Below are 17,499 nucleotides of genomic sequence, written 5' to 3' on the forward strand. Positions count from 1 at the left end.
CTGCGAATTCAACCGGAAATTGAAAGTATTTGAAAAAAATTACCTTTTTGCTGACGTGTACTGTGTAGTTAGGCCTATGATGGCTGTTATCTGTACTGAGCAAGTAGACTTTTTTCTTGTCATTATTCCTTCAACAATACAGTATAACAACTATCTATGTAGCCTTTACGTTGTATCAGGTATTATAAGTAATCTTGAAATGATTTAAAGTATTTGGGAGCATGTAAATATGCAATTTTATATAAGGGACTTGAGCATCTGAGGATTTGGTATCCACAGAGGGGGTCCTGGAACCAATCCCTCTGCATACCAAAGAACAAGTCTACTTTTACTTTTAATCTAGTCTAACTATACCTTTTATAAATAGCATATACAGTCGTCTTTTATTTAACCCAATCTTTATATTGCAATTGGACTGGAAAAGTCCCATTTCTTCCTTCTTTTCTGTCTTTTAATCAATTTTTTTAAAAAATAAGAATGTCATTTTGTCATTCAACTCCAAAGGCTTTTCCTACCTGTTTTTATTTTGGTAAAATATACATAACATAAAATTGACTATTTTCACCATTTTTATGTATACAATTCAGTGGTAGTACATTTACAATGTTGTGCAACCATCACCATCTCCAGAACTTTTTCATCATCCCAAACACAAACTCTGTACCCATTAAACAATAATGCCCATTCCCCCTTCCTCCCAGCCCCAGTAGCAATCATCCTTCCTGTCTATGAAATTTGACTGTTCTAAGAATTAGTGTAATCAGCAATATTTACCCTTTTGTGCCTGGCTTATTTCACTAAGCATGTTTTCAAGATTCATCCATGTTGTAGCACGTGTCAGGGTGTCCTTCCTTTTTAAGACTGAGAAACATTTCATTGTGTATATATATGCCACATCTTGTTTTTCTATTCACCTGTTGAAGGACATTTGGGTTGTTTCCACCTTTTGGCTCTTGTGAATGCCATTGACATTGGTGTATAAAAGTATCTGAATTCTTGCTTTCGATTCTTTTGAGTATATACCTAGGAGTGGAATTGCTGTGTCATGTCAACTGTTTTAACTTTTTTGCTGAGGAACTTTCCTTAGACTTCTAAAAATACTGTTTCATATTACTTTTGATTTTATCCAAGAGTTTACAATTTCCCTTGTACACAGTTTTTTTCCTTGAATGATGTGGGTTAATTTTCTTCCCTAAGCATATCCTTCTAAGTTCCTTCAGCAAGGACCTGAAAATAAACTCTGGTTTTTGTCTAAAAATGTCTATATATTAAAAGAATTTTGTTATGTCTAGACTTCTGATTTCAGGTATGTTCTGAACATACGTGAAAATTAAGAATGGCATCTACTTTCTTCTGATTTCCACTGTTTCTGTTGTTAGTCTGTCACTCTTTTGAAGATCATGTTTTTCCTGTCCCTGGCTGCTTTTAAAAACTTGTTTGTTTGGGGTATTCTTTAAATTTATTATTATAGACCACATAGGTGTAGATTTTTTATTTATCTTGATTTAGTTGGCTCTTCAATCTGACAATACTGATGACAATACTGACATCAGTCCTAGAAAATTCTGTCTCTGAACATCACCCCCACACTCGTGCTGTCTGTCATTGATTACCAAACTATATTTTTCTGTCTTCCTTATAAGTTAACATCTCTTTATAGTTTCCCTTTATTCAATGTTGTATCGTGTATTTTTACCAATCCTCCAGTTTGTACAAGAACATTTTCCTATTTAATTCATCTGCTACATTTCTAATTTTAACCATCATGCCTCACTCACTCTGTGAATTCAATTTATTGCCTTTCCAAATCCGATCACTTCTGGCAATCTCATCCTTTCATAATATTTCCTATACTCCCATTTCTTTAAACATGTTAACATTTCAGAATATACAATAAGTATTAGGTTACTTCAGAATCTGCAAACTTTGCAGGTTTAGTATGACAAATTTTAAGGTCCTTTTGACTTTTGCTCATGATAGCTGTTTTTGTATTTGTTGTTACAACGTATTTGATTATGAATAATAGTCCTTAGAATTATCTGTGAGGCTCCTTTGAAGCCTGTCTTCAAAGTGGTTTCCTCTAAAGACCCAAATTTTTCTATTCTTTTGTCTTAGGGAAGATTTCTAAGCAACACTGCCAATTCTAGATGCAGACCTACATAAAGGAACTTCAGCACTACCACTGAATTGTACACTTAAAAAGGGAAGACTTTTCCTACTGAGTTAGGCAGATAAATCTGCTTATTCTTTTCAGGAAATTTTATTTATCCATTTAAGGTTTTGGCTTGAAGGGGGCTGGCATTAGGTAGGGATATTTGACCTACTCTGAGCCCATATGTAAAACTCCAGGCTCTAACCTTGTCTACACTACTTGTCAATTTAATTCTCTTTAGTACAGCTATAGCTGTTTAAGAGAATCAGTGAACCATAAAAAGGTGGCTTCATGAATTTCCTTCCTTCGTAGAGATGAATATTTTAGGTATTACTGTTCAAAAATTAATCATTTCATTTTTCTTTGTAAACTCTTAAATTATGAAGGGCCAGAAGAAAGACAAAGTATTTTGATCTTTTTGGAACCATTTAACCAGTCATGATTTCTTGGAGGTTTTCTTGTTGTTAATTCCCACTTCTAAATTGAGTTTATTGGTGGTGTTTCTTTCCAAGTGTGACAGGGTTTCTACCGGGCTGGGTAGAAACTTTTTTCCACGTTAGAATTGTAATAATCACTCAGACATCACTATGGCATCTAATTTTTTTGCTTGTCAGATGAGTTCCTGGAATAATCTCTTACATCTGTCACATTTGATGAAAGGTGTGTGGAATCCACAACCGAGGAAAATGCCAATAAATTGAGTCAAAATATTATATGAATACTTTAATGCAAAATGCTTAACACTTAAAATTAGCAAAGCGCCATTTAAATTAAAATCCATTTAATGAAAGCTTGTTAACCCCAAGAGTTGTACAGTAGTTCATTTCTGCCATATAATGCCAGTCATAATGCAAAACAGTAAGAATGGCATCGTTAACTGTCACTTCCTCCACTGCTCTTCTAAACCCTAAGAGGTGGGGGAGGGGATACTGAGACAGACACAAAAAACAAAATACAACCCAAATAAACCGCGCAGTTATTCCTAACAGTTATAACCCATTTTGACTAAGCTGTTCAACCGAACAGCTGGAGAATAACTTCAGGAATTGTTCCAGAGCTGACAAGAGGTTTTACTTTTACAGCTTGGTAGTTCTGCACTAGGTGAGAAGTCACAGTTTAAGGATGCATGTTTGGTAAATAGTAACTACATATACACATTTAGTGTCTGTAAACACTAGAAATATACATTAGACAGAGTACCCTCACCAGGTACAGTTTAAAAAAGAAGATGAGGTAACACGAATCTCAAAGTCCACAGGAATCCTGCCTGAAGAGTTTGAACAGCTGCCAGTATTCACTTCCAATGTACAGTAAGGCGTCTCTGGGAGCCTTAGGATTTGCTAAAACTAGCTTCACTGGCTTTCAGCATAGCAACTGCATCTTTCACTGCATGGTAGATAACATTCTTCACCTAAAGGAATGGGAGAAAATATGGTCAGTTTACTGTTAAGTCTAAAATCCGTTACTAAAAGTAAACTTTGCCCCTACCCAGTTTATTATCATTCTCTCAGAATTTAAAACTCAATATTCAATATGAAATGTCAGTACTTGAAAGGTCCCTGGGCTCCTTTAGGCAAGCCAATATTTCATATACATTTTAAACCCATTCCTCCTTTGAAGAACTTAAAAGCTTATTTGCCCCTTTCCACAGGCTCTGATGTCACATGGCCCTACCCCTAGTGAGTGTAGAGAGACACAAGTGCAAAGGTACTGTTTTATTTTTCAGAGTTTATATCGTCCCCTCGTTTTCCAAATATGAAATTATTTTACATAGTTTACTATTAAAAACCTCTAAAAACCCCACCCTATCAGACCCTCTTTGGGTCCCAGAGATTCTGTCCTGCTCTACAAAGGGTGAGAAAACTGCAGCACAAAAGGTCTCTTTTCAAGACCCCCCGTCTGGCAGCTGAGCCAGGATCAGAAGTCAGATCTATTCATTTTTAATATTAAGACTTTCCCTTTGGGCATAGTCCCTTACAGAGCCTAAAAATATCAAACCAAGGTGAGATTTCCTCTGTTTGTTCTTCCTTTGACTAACTAGACAGAGGAATTAAAGCCAGGTCCTCAACTCACCGTACCAAGTGTGAGTTCACTCTTTTTTTTTTTTTCAAATTAAAGTTTATTGGGGTGACAACTGTTAGTAAAGTTACAGATTTCAGGTGTACAAGTCTGTTGATATATCATCTATGTATCACATTGTGTGTTCACCACCCAGAGTCAGTTCTATTTCCATCACCATATATTTGATTCCCTTTACTCTCATCTACCACCTGAGTTCACTCTCTTCATAAGGTCAGTAATGGGCCATGAAGCCAGAATCAGAGAATGCAAGAAACCAGTGCTATTTTTACCTGTAATTTATCTTCATGATTGGTGTGAGTCTGTGACAGATAACGGAATTCCTGAGTAAGCCAGAAGCAGTGTTTAACATGCTCTGGAGAAACAAAATCTTCAGCCACTTTGATACAGCTATATAAGTTATGAACCTGGAAAATAACAAGCCACATCAGTAACACCCATGAAAGTTTGTAGTGTACTGAGAACAAAGAACAAAGTAATGGTTCTTGCCTGATGTGGAGCTCCTGCTGGGATAAATACCACATCGCCAAGAAACTGTACAATAGCCCAGCCTTGAACTCCATACTCTTGATGAAGACGCTTTCTTAGTGATCGGTCTAGATACCAGCTCTGGTCATGAATGGGGTCATGGTCTGCTGGGTTTTCTTGACCTTGCTCTTCTGATACCTAGAATATATTCAAAATATTATGAAACTGAGCAATATGCTAAGGCCCAAAGAGGGCATTTGCCTCCTGAACAGTGTGGGCAGTTAACTGTCAGGCCATCTTTACTATAAGCGCCCTTGGCACAAAGAGACAAGTAGTACTCAAAGACATCAACTGAATGAACTAAGGAGGGACTGAAAGAAAATGTGGCTTTCCTATAAACCGTGACTGGCAGTCTGTATATTTTTATAAATACCGTATTTGGACAATACTTTGGTCAAGACTTCTGAATATAAATTGGCTCAAGCTCCTTGGAAATAGACTTGCATTTTTTTAGTTAATAAAAACCTGTATTCACATAACAGTCTGAGTTACAAAGGAGTCCCAAAGATAGCTGTAGATTAAGCTTGTTGATTCTAAACCCAGTATCGGGCAGCACAGACTCAGGGTAATATTATCAAAGAAACAATATAATGACTAGCAGGTTTTCTTAAAGAGTCAAATGACTCTTACCCAGAACACTTTGATTCAAACAAATGCTGGCTAAGGACCTACTTGGTAACAGGCAACAGCTTAGGAGTGTTCATATCCATTGCTTATGAACAACTGAAGAATACCAACCACAGACACCCGAGCTGCAAACAGCGGCCTCCTTGGTGAACAGGTTAAAAACTGAGTACATCCATCTTTCCGTTGCCTAGAACGTCCATATTCAGCTCTTGCTGAATAACCTGCCAACTGTAGGCGACACCTGCAATCTTCCAACCCCTGCATCTCGTCCCAGTGAGCTAACAGCCACAGGTAGGGCCTGAGGCCTTCTTGACTGACTACTAGGTGAGGGTGGACAAAACCAACAGGGTCTTTCGTAACTCATTCAGAACATGGTAATCAAGGGCCAAGAAAAGATACAAGATCTTGTGAAGTGCTTAGGTTTTCAAGGCAGTGAAAACAAGTACACTGTATGAGATGATCAGAGAAACTAACTTCTAGAGCACAAAGATCTCCAAATGCACTCTAATATAAAACACAGATAAAAGAAAAAAGACAAGGGCTCCTCTTCTCAGAGGTGTGAGCCTAATCAATTAGAAATCCTCTTCCTTAGCAACCAGCTTCATCCTATCTAATCTGACATGCACAGAATTTAACTTTTGAGGTTAAATTTGAGGTTGTGATAATTCCCCATGAACGCAGTCAGTTGCTGCCATGTAGTAATTTGTGGTATTGCTATTCTCCACGCCTCTCTTCACCTGCCGTAGGGTAAGGAGCACACCTTTTTAAGGAATTCTCGGATCTTCTCCGTGTCCTTAGCAGCATATATATGCCAAAGGGCCCCTGGCTTCTCTTTTCCTTCAATAAATCGCTTTATTGTGAGTTCATCAGAATCTCCGTCTTGGATTGTTTTAAGGACTTCTGGAGCAAGAGAAAGCAAGTTATCAGACCAGGGTCTCCAGCTTAAAAAGCAAGCCCCACGTTTCCGCTCAGCACCTACCTTCTTCTTGGTCACCCTGTCCTTTGGGAATCCCCACATAGACCATGACATTGGCTGCATCAGACACATCTAAGTGAAGATTTGTTGTTCCATATTTCCGATCTTCTGGCGTAATTAATCCTGCAGACAAATAATGCCTTAAATTTACTGAAGATAACAAAGGCTGCCATAGTCTTGTTCACTCCCTAATGGATACCTGCTCACAAAATTTAAAAGCTGCCTCTCTAATCATGGAAAAGAGAACAGTATTTAATATTAAATTATTATATCCTTTCAAATTTGAAAGAAAATCATCTCTTACTAAATATTTAACTATATATATAAAAAAAGACTTAATACTAGGACTTCCATTGCTGGTGATAGGTAAAATAGGTCCCTGACAGACCTTCCTGTTGAGAACAACTAAAAATCATGAAGGAAATTTTGAAAAAAATTTTTTTCAATAAATCAATGTGTTAGAAAGAAAAGAAGAAATACTCAGACGCCGAAACTAGAAAGCAGGACTCGGGAATGGTGAAGCAGATTACTGAATCTGGGATTTGCCAAACAGACAACCAAGTAAGCACAAACTTTGGTTGCCACAGCCTCGAGGGCTGTGAAGCAAGACATAAACCCCAGGTCCCCTCAGGGTGTGGAGTCTAAGAGAAATCTCCCTCACATACACACAAAGCTGGGACTGCAAATGGTTCTACCCTCAATGCTCAATATGTTCCTTGGTTCCCTCAACTGGGAAAGAAAAGAGGTGAGCCAGAGCATGAGGTCCCCATGGGGGCGCACAGTCCCAGACTCCAATCTCTTCCCTGCAGGAGAAGGCTCACCTTGCTCAGTCACTGAGGCTTGTCAAGCCGTGCATTCACCTTGGACGGCCCATCCTGACATGAGGACTCTGCTTCTTGAATGGGCAGCAGAGGGACGCATAGCTTATGGTGGGCAAGCAGAGGCCATTTTCTAACCTGCCAGCCCCTGAAAAAGCCCTCTCCTTGGGAGGAGCCCACGGGACTTCTCTCTGGCTTGCTGGGGGCTGTGGTTTTAGGAGTAGCTACACACAGAAGGGGGGGCATAATTTCAACCTGGGACCATGGCCAGGTTTCTTTTCTTTCCAATTTGCTGAAATATCAGCCCTAGGACTAGGTGAAGCGAGGTATAAGGGAGAAATCATAAGATATATGAGATTTGCTTTAAAATGGTAAAGGAAAAATAAAAAGGGAAAGTATAATGAAATAACTATGGCAAAGATTGATAGCTATTATAACTGGGTGACGAGTAAATCAGGAGTCAGTGTACTCGATTCTAAAGTTTGAGTGCATTTGGAAAATATTTCTATAATAGAAACTAAAATTTACGAAGAAAACAGCAATTAGCATGATAGAAGGAAAATGAATGAAATGAACAGATATATATGACAGCATGGACAAATATCCAAGTCGGATTCGAGTTACATAAAGCTAAAAACAGGTTAAAAACTGAAATAATATTCTGCAGGAATACAAATATATATAGCAAAATTATAAAAGGGAATGATAAACTTCAGAATGGTGGTTAACACTGAGGGCAGGAAGGGAGGAGATGGAGCTGGGAGAAAAGCGAGGAAAGGGGTACATGTCTCAGAGGCCGGTCAGACACTGCTTGCTGTTTGGCCAATGCTAAACTGAGTAAAAAAAAAAAGTTGTGCAAATCAAGGAGGGAAATGACACCTATCCAGCCATCAGGCTTAAGTCTATCCAATCCTAGCTATGCGTGACATTGATAAAACCAGTCTCTAAACTGAGGGAGCCTGAAATCAGATGGGACGGAGATTATAAAAACAATGGTTCCAGGGAAAGGATTACCAGAAAATGGAAAATCCTGAAACAAAACACCATGGACTTTTATGAAAAGAAACCTCAATTGACAGCAGGGCCGCTGGGTGGCAAAGTACAGGGGTTGGGGAAAGACGAAGGGAGATTGGCTCTAACCTGGAAATCAGGAGGCCACGTCCTAGTCGCAGACCTGCCATGAGCTGCCCCTTTGAGATCCCGAGCAGGTCAATGTCCCCCTTATTTGTCCTTAAGTTCTGGTCCCCATTTGTAAAACTGGTAGTGGTGTTGGAACTGGATAAAGGTTGACTATGTGATCTCTGCAAAAAGCCTTTTCACCCTGCTCTGACTGAGGAGGCACAGCTCAGTCACCCAACCTCTGAAAAATGATCACTCTTTAATGATGTTTATGATAAGGTAGAAAGTGTTTGAAAATGAACACTTTTTTTTTTTTTATTATTTTCAATTCCTAACTGCTTACTCTGGATGGAAACCAGTTTATCATAGGAAAAGCTTTTATAGAATACCACTGCCATCTATCAATTGGTATCTAGAGGGAAATTTGATCTGCTGCCAAGCTATTTAAAACAAGCACACAATTTATTTTGAAGCCTTCTCAACCACTTCTACCCTATAAAGCTTCATGATTTCAATAAAACATGGATAATCATACAGTGCAACATTATACCATTTACTTTAGTGGAAAATGCATTCATTTATGTTAAGTTCATTGTAAACAGCCACTGTGAACAGAGGACACCCTAAGATCCCGACCACTCATCTGCTTTGAAGGGCTCAAGGGAGGGAACTTGGGGAACACGCTACAGACCCACTGCATATTCAGGGCTCTCTAATCTGAGACCTGAGAAGCAAAGAAAATAGGCAAAGGGACTTCTGCCTGCCGTGTCCTCTCTCCCACAGACCATTTCTCAGCCTACCCCGGCAGAATTACCTTGGGCATTTAGTCTGTGGGAGTTTCCCAACAGAAACTCCCCTCTCAGAACGTTCCCCAGCCCTACTCCTGTGGTGCCCCAGGCTGACTCCAGCGTAATGGAACTGTGGCATCGAGGTCCAAGCCCTTGCTCCCCCAACCCCCAACGTCTCTGGAAAACAAAGCGAAGAGGCCAAAGACTCCTTTCTTCAAGAGGACTGCCATCCTCAGGTCTGAAAGACCAAAGTTGGGAGTAACTATGGGAGGAAGGAATACAATCAAAGTAAATTATCAAAGGACTGGAAAAACGAAGGCCAAGTAGTATAAAACATTAAATCAAATTCACTGAATGATCTAAACAACTGAAACTTCATTCAGCAATAAATTGGTAAATAACCACTTCAAAATGGCCAACTGTAAGTAAGGTCACAGCAATAGCGACAGAAAAAGAAGCTAGTAACTGTAGAAACCAATTTCTATCCTGAGAAATCCTCCCTATTATTGGACAGTTTACTGAGTCATGTCCAAACAATAAAAACTCCATTCAAAGCATATTTTAAATACTAACTTAAGTAACTAACTACTACCCATCAACACAGAACACTACATTTAAGAAGAGATGTTAAAACATCTGGAATGCTTGCAAATTGACCTAAATGCCCAGCAACGTTGATTGAAATTATTAAGAAAATTACATTCATTCAATGTATCAGGCAACTATTAAAAATTATCTTACTAAAGACTATAAAGGACTAATGTGATAGTGATGGAAGTATCATGGCGAAGTAAGAAGACTCCTTTGTTTTTCCCTTTAAATTTACAAGTAGAACAACTATAAATCAATAAAGGGCCCCCCACTCAACACACAAACACGCCTGAAAGATCCACCCATTAGAACATCTGAAGGTGGGCAGATTGGATCAAGTAGGGGAGATAGGATGGGGGAAGGACAGGATGGCTGATTCAGAGGGAGCTCGACACCCACCATGGCTCCAGTGAGCTCAGCAGCCAAAAGGACGGTGGAGTGTTATTGAAACCCATACACTATGGCCTGGATTGTAAGAGGGGCAGAAGCTGTGGTCCCCTGAGAAAAAATCATCTTTCTTCTCCCCTCCGCATTGTGGCAGACTCTGGTAGAGATGGCTGGGAGGCTTAAAACAACACAACACTGCCAACTGCCATTACTGGAAGGGGGGCAGAACCACAAATCTTGAACTTGCCTTAATAGCCCCACCCATCCAGGCAGAATCCAGGCAAAATCCGGTAAAGAAGAATGAGAAGACCCACACAGCATGGCAGTACACATGGCCATTGCTGGCAGCTGGATGGAGTCACAAGATCATAAATTTGCACCCTCGTGTTACCTCCCACATCCTGCAGAGCCTGGTAGAGGCAGTAGAGATGCCTCAAAAAACACAGCAAGGCCAGTGACCATTAATAAAAAGGAGAAGAAAGGGCTGGGAGCTCACAAAACCAGTTCTCCATCATCCACCACATACCCCCACCACAGAGGTAATGCCCTATAACTGAAGCCAGCTGTCACAAAGGAACACCCACCATTACAGTGGGTATGCACCATTTTCCTTAAACGAAGCAATCAGAGAGGCACAAATAGTACAGGCAAGAGAGAAAAAAGTTGTGCTAAAACATCATCTCCTGGAAAACAATAGAAAGTACCTTACCTATTACCTGCTCAATTTTTGAGGACAAAATAGCATCTAAACGACAAAAGAACTCACTACCGCAAATGCACAGGAAGAGATATAGCCCATCAAATACCAAGAAGAAGGTAATACAGGGGCACAGAAATAAAACGAAAAGTCTCCAGACATTAAGTTCAAAGTCATGGAGGGATGTGACTTAAATGACAGAGAATTTAAGACTGCAATTATGAAGAAGCTCAACAAGGTATAAGAGAACTCAGAAAGGCAGTTCAATGAGCTCAGGAAGAAAATTAATGAACAAAAGGCATATTTTACCAAAAAGACAGAACCAAGGAGAAAAACCCAATAATGAGATGAAAAATGCATTAGAGAACATTGGAAACAGCAGACCAGATGGGTGAAAGAATTAGCGAGCTCAAACACAGAAACCTAGAAATGACCCAGAAGGAAAAAGAGAACTAAGAGTTAAAAAATGAATAAATAAAATAATTCTATGAGAACTATCTAACTCCCTTAGAAAGAGCAACATAAGGATAATGGGTATACCAGAAGAAGAAGAGAAGGAAAAAGGAAGAGAGAGCCCACTCAAAGAAATAATTGATGAGAACTTCCCCAAGCCAATGGAAAGAACTAGACATTAGAACTAAGGAAGCTAACAGAAAACCATATTATATCAATGCAACAAGAGCTTCAACCAAGACACGTATTTTTCAAAATTTCAAAAGTTAATGACAAAGAAAGAATTCTAGGATTCCGGTAAAGATGGTGGAGTAGGTAAACGTTGTGCTTGCCTCCTCACGACCACATCAAAATTTCAAATAAACTACAGAAAAACCATAGAGAATAGCCTGAAATCTAGACAAACAGAAGTCCTATAACTAAGGACATACAGAAGTAGCCACATCGAGACTGGTGGGAGGGGCGGAGATGCTGAATGAGCTGGTCCCACACCCATGTGTGATGGTTAAAATTTGAGAGGGATATTTCAGCTGTACAAATTCCTCCCTGAAGAGCAAGGGGTCGCAGGCTCACACCAGGTGCCCCAGCCCAGGGCTCCAGTGTGGAAAGAGAATTCCCATAACTTATGGCTGTGCAAATCAGCAGAGATTGTGGCTGAGTGAGACGGAGGGCTGCTGGAGTCCCAGGCATTTCTCTTAAAGGGCCCGCGCGTATACATACTCGCTGATGTGTGCTCTGAGCTTCAGCTCTGGGGTAGCAGTACCAAAGGTGCCAGCTGGGGACATATGAAAAGGAATGGAATTATCTGGCTTCAGGGAGGGGCAGCTTCTCTGGCTTCTCCCTGACAGAAGTACTAGCAGAAGCCATTATTCTTTTGTTGATCCCCACCCCCATCCCCATCCAGCATGTAGATGCAGGTGGCCACCATAGCTGAGTGTCCATCAACCTGGTGAACACTGTTCATCCAGTCCTGGTGATTCCCTGAGACCCCACCTCACCCAACTTTCAGGACCACCCAAGCCACTTCCAGTGGCTTTTTTCTATATAAACGGCCTGTATTGCCTCACGTTGTGGACTTCTTTGCATATCACTTTGTAGTGCATACCAAGTGGCCCTGGGCAGGGCACAGGCAGCAGCTGCCCTTGGCCTGCACCAGAGCCCCTCCCAAGTGGCCCCAGATCAAACACACATGGTGGCCAGTCTCAGACCACACCAGAGCACCACCCCACCACCTCCCCAAAAGACATACCCAAAGGGCAGACTCGGTAGGCACCAGAGCCCTGTTAAAAAAAATTCTGCTCCTTAGGGTGAGGCCCTGTACAATAGCTCCCCCTGTATAGTCATGGCCAGTCCTCACAACCCATCAGCCTGAAGATCAATTCCCTCCAACTGATGTGAAAACAGCAACCAAGGCTCAACTACAAGAGGAGGACACACACAACCCACACAAGGGACACACCTGACAGCCAACTAAGGTGAACAGGGAGACTGTGCCACTAGGCCCCACAGAACATCTATTAATAAGTCCACTCTACTAAGATCAGGAGACATAGCAGCTCTACCTAATACTCATACATAGAAGCAAACACAGGGAGGGAGCCAATACGGGTAGACAAAGAAATATGTCCCAAATAAAAGAACAGAACAAAGCTCCAGGAAAAACAACTAAACAAAATGGAGACAAGTAATCTACCAGATGTGGAGTTCCAAACATTGATTGTAAGGATGCTGAATGATCTCAGTGAGAACTTCAAGAAAGAGACAGGAAACATAAAAATTGAGATAGAAAACATAAAAAAGAACCAGTCAGATATGAAGAATACAGTAGAAGGAATCAACAGTAGATAAGATGAAGCAGAGGATGGAATCAGCTATTTGGAACTTAAGGTAGCAGAAAACACCCAATCAGAGCAGGAAAAAGAAAAAAGAATACAAAAAAATGAGGATACTTTAAGGGGTCACTGGGACAAAATCAAGTGTACTAACATTTGCATCATAGGGGTACCAGAAGGAGAAGAGAGAGAGCAAGAAATTGAAAACCTATTTGAAGAAATAATGACGGGAAACTTCCCTAACCTGACAATGGAAATAGACATACAAGCCCAGGAAGCACACAGGGTCCCAAACAAGATGAACTCAAAGATGCTTACACCAAGACATATCATAGTTAAAATGCCAAAGATTAAAGACAAAGACAGAATCTTAAAAGCAGCAAGAGAAAAGCAGTTACCTACAAGGGAACTCCCATAAGACTGCCAGCTTATTTCTCAATAGAAAACTTTGCAGGTTAGAAGGAATTGGCAGGAAATATTCAAAGTGACGAAAAATAAGGACCTATAATTAAGATTACACTACCCAGCAAAGCTATCATTTAGAATCGAAGGACAGATAAAACGCTTCCCAGACAAGAAAAAGTAAAGGAGTTCACCACCACCAAACCAGTATTACAAGAAAAGTTAAAGAAACTTCTTTAAGAAGAAAAAAGATAAAAAATATGAATAATATAATGGCAATAACTGCATATCTATCAACAATTATTTTCAATGTAAATGGATTAAATGCTCCAATCAAAAGATAGGGTGGCTGAATGGAGAAGAAAACAAGACCCACATATGTGTTGCCTACAAGAGACTCACTTCAGATCAAAAGACACACATAGACTGAAAGTAAAGGGATGTAATAAGATTTCATGAAAATGGAAACCAACAAAAAAACACTGGTGTAGCAATACTTATACCAGACAAAACTGACTTTAAAAGCAAAGGCTATAACAAGAGACAAAAAAGGACCTGGTAACCCCACTTCTGGGTATTTATTCAAAAAAAAAACCGAGATACTACTTCGAAGGGACATGTCCATCCATGTGTTCACTGCAGCATTATTGACAATAGCCAAGATATGGAAGCAACCTAAGTGTCCATGATAGACAATTAGATAAATAAGATGTACATATTTACAATGGAATATTAGTCGGCCATAAAAAAACAATGAATCTTACTATTTACAACAACATGGATGGATCTAGAGGGTATTATGCTAAGTGAAATAAGTCAGACAGAGACAGACAAATACCATATTATCATGTGGAATCTAAAGGATAAAATAAATGAACAAACACAGACTCATAGATACAGAGCAGAAACTGATGGCTGCTAGGTTGGAGGCGGGTTGGGGAAATGAGTGAAAAAGGGGAAGTGATTAAGAAATACAAACTGGTAGTTACAAAACTGTCAGGGAGATGTAAAGTACAGCATAGGGAGAATATAATCAATAATACTGTAATAACTATGTATGCTGTCAGATGGGTATTAGATTTATCGGTGTGATAACTTTGTAAGTTACATAAATTTCTAACCAGTTTGTGGCACACCTGAAACTAATATGCTATTGAAATGTCAACTGTAATTGAAAAAAATAAAGTTGTACTTCTGAATTTTATGTTTTTAACTAGTTACCCTAATAAACTTAATTAAAAATTTTTAGAGGATTATTAAGGAACATGTAAAGATTTTAAATATAATATTAAGTATAGAAAAGAGAAAAATAAATAACTGCATATGCCCTACAACTATGAAGTACACATACATGTGGCCAAGGAATGAAAGGAAATATGCAAAAATGAAGTCTATTGCTATGTTAAATGTTAAGATTATAGATATTTTTCATCTCTCCCTCTCCAAAAATCAATTTTCCAAACATTTTTATTTGCTTTATTTCCATTATAATTTTTTCAAGTTAGCCATTTCCTCCTTACCATAAGCATTATACATCTTGGGACCCAGATCTGGCCTAACAAAGTAGTTTGGCAGCCTAGAGGCCAAGTTCAGTTTGCCATCTCTCCGTGTGTACTCAGGCAGTGGGATGTTGGCCATCAGATCATCAAACCTAGTACAAAACAAAGAATTTGAAAAATAAGCTTGCCCTTCTAATTCATTATTGTTATTTGTTTTGCTCCTTTTACACAAAAGGAACAAACAAAAATATCTGTGTTCATGAAGATGGAAATAGCTAACGTTAACAATATTTAAAATTAAAATTACAGTGGTTATGAATAAGGATGTCTTCTCCCTATACCGCACACACATATCAAAATGATATGAAATATTTGACAAGATTTGAGAAATAAATTCCTAAAGATCCTTAAGGACGCTCAGGGATGTATTATTCATTAGTTCTGAGGATCCTTTTTAAGGCATAAGCTCAAATCATGAAAATGAATCTACCAATCTGCTGTCTTGTTGTCTAACGCAATGACATCGCTATATGGCCCTGACCCCTGGCACGTCTGATCCCACTACTGCCTCTAACCCAGCACTCGCACTTCCGAGCTGCGTCTTCTCTGGAAGGGCACTACAGGGGAACCTTTCATTGGTCAGCCAGTTCTAAAAGCCAGTAACTTCTTCATCTCACTTAAAAATACATATCTCCAAAGTTTACAGACTAGAAATGAAAAACCAGCACCAGTAAAACTATGAGAACGTTCATATTTCCCTGAAAACTATTTTCTCACCCTCTCAAAAAAGAATTTATGGTACAAGTCAAGGACAGAATCAGCTACGCCCAAATCCATAATCATACCTGGAAGGCATCATATCTCTAAAGTCTTCTCCTGGTGGCCAGTCCTTAAGTTTCAACACCATTGGTTCTTTATCGTTTTTCAATCGGTCTGAAAAATAACCAAAATAACTGAACTGTTACTATTCATAACTCAGAAACAGACCAAAATAAATGGTAAATTAGCATTTTATGCTTACCAATGCAAATAAAATTTATCTCTGCAAAATGTTCATAACCTGATACATTTAGTATACAAATGATATTTTTCTTTAATATTCCCTTCTGTCAATTCCTAACCATTTTCTACAGTGCCAAAAAAACCATTCATACCCAGGAGGCAGCAAGGGTAGCAAAATAAAGATCACCAACTCATTTGTATCAGGACTCTGTCTATTCTAGATGCTTATTAAACTGCCACTCATTCTGAGATTTCAGCCACTCCCTTTTGCCCATTACACATAGGTGGTATCCTGACAGTTGTCCCTCTCACTCAGATCCAGTCTCCTCCTTACATCCAGAGTTCTGGAAGAAGTAAGCAGCTCCCCAACTAACAAACAGCAATGCACGTTAACAATCAAATGACACAGAAAAAAGCCAGTTTTCTGAGGCTAGCATGAAAAAGAAATGACCTGCTTTATTCAGAAAGACTCTGATGTTCTGTCCAGGGAGAACTGGGGCCAACAAGGCCCAGTCCCTGCCCCCGATCTTCTGGATGTAACACACAGGGTTCAGTCAGAACTATTTTCTTGTAATAGTCAGAACTATTACCTATTGTGGGTAATGCCAAGGAAGCAAGAACCAAGGAGCTCTAATTGGAAAAGATACATTGATAATTATGATTAACAGCAATGACAACTATTATTTCATTTCTTGCTGTGTTCCAGTCTCTGCTAAGTGTTTTAATGATTTAATCCATACGACTAAACTCAATATCCAAATGAGATTAAGCACTATTTAATATTCTCAATTTTGGATGAGGAAATTGACAAAGACCCTACGTCATCCAGCAGAATTGGAACCGGAACCGGGCTTGACTTCAGAGCTTGTACTCCTGAGGACGAACATTTGTAGAGTGTTCTACGGTCAACTAAGCATCCGTAACCTACTTTAAATAGGTGCACACTCGAGGAGGCAACAAAGACAGGAAATCACAGGGCACGGTGTATGTTCAGAACGCCAGCAGCACTTCAGTGTGGGTGGCACGCTGGGATGTGTGCAGCAGAATGGGAAAGGCAGGCTGGGGCTGACTCTGGGCTGCCCTAACCATTTGTAGGCATGAGGAAGTGTGGCCGCAGAAAAATTAATTCAGCAAGCTCATATAATGGCAAGCACTTATCAAGAGTCAGCTTGTAAACCCAGGCCTAACTGGAAAGCACACTGTGGTTGCTGTGTCATTAGAGCCCCTTCAAAGTACTTGCTGCCCAGACACAGCTGGGTCTGCCTCTGCTGCGGAGAGCTGAGTCACCAGGTCGCTGCCTTCCCAAGGCACCAGCGTCTAGAGAGTGAGGGAGGTAGAAGGGTACAGGCTCTAACATTTCCCACTTCGGCCCAATCTGAGACAAGGGCTGATACTTGCTCCAGAACTCCCTACACCCTGGCTGAGGCTTTGCTGAGTCTGCACTGCAGCTGACTCCTTTTCCAGCCCACCTCTCTCTTTATTTCACAGATGTTGATCCCTAGGTAAATTATCTTACATCTGAAACTCCATCGTAGCACGTACCTATGGA

At 39.8% G+C, this 17,499-nt stretch overlaps 1 protein-coding gene across 3 annotated transcripts in view; it reads right to left on the bottom strand.

The window, feature by feature from the left end:
- Positions 1 to 2,860: 2,860 nt before the first annotated feature.
- The window catches only part of KDM3A (lysine demethylase 3A), a 53,066-nt gene continuing 38,427 nt past the window's right edge, over positions 2,861 to 17,499 (bottom strand). For 2 of the 3 annotated variants that reach the window (XM_033124957.1, XM_033124956.1), the window contains exons 20-26: positions 15,794 to 15,881; positions 14,970 to 15,100; positions 6,366 to 6,485; positions 6,147 to 6,286; positions 4,721 to 4,897; positions 4,504 to 4,638; positions 2,866 to 3,563 (exon numbers count right to left, since the gene is read on the bottom strand). In XM_033124957.1, coding sequence (XP_032980848.1) covers positions 3,483 to 3,563; positions 4,504 to 4,638; positions 4,721 to 4,897; positions 6,147 to 6,286; positions 6,366 to 6,485; positions 14,970 to 15,100; positions 15,794 to 15,881 — 872 coding nt within the window. In that variant the 3' untranslated portion in view covers positions 2,866 to 3,482. Of the gene's footprint in view, positions 3,564 to 4,503; positions 4,639 to 4,720; positions 4,898 to 6,146; positions 6,287 to 6,365; positions 6,486 to 14,969; positions 15,101 to 15,793; positions 15,882 to 17,499 lie in introns of all 3 variants that reach the window. The other variant, XM_033124955.1, reaches the window with a different exon arrangement.

Source organism: Rhinolophus ferrumequinum, chromosome 13 (assembly GCF_004115265.2).
Source record: "Rhinolophus ferrumequinum isolate MPI-CBG mRhiFer1 chromosome 13, mRhiFer1_v1.p, whole genome shotgun sequence".
Classification (NCBI taxonomy): Eukaryota; Metazoa; Chordata; class Mammalia; order Chiroptera; family Rhinolophidae; genus Rhinolophus; species Rhinolophus ferrumequinum.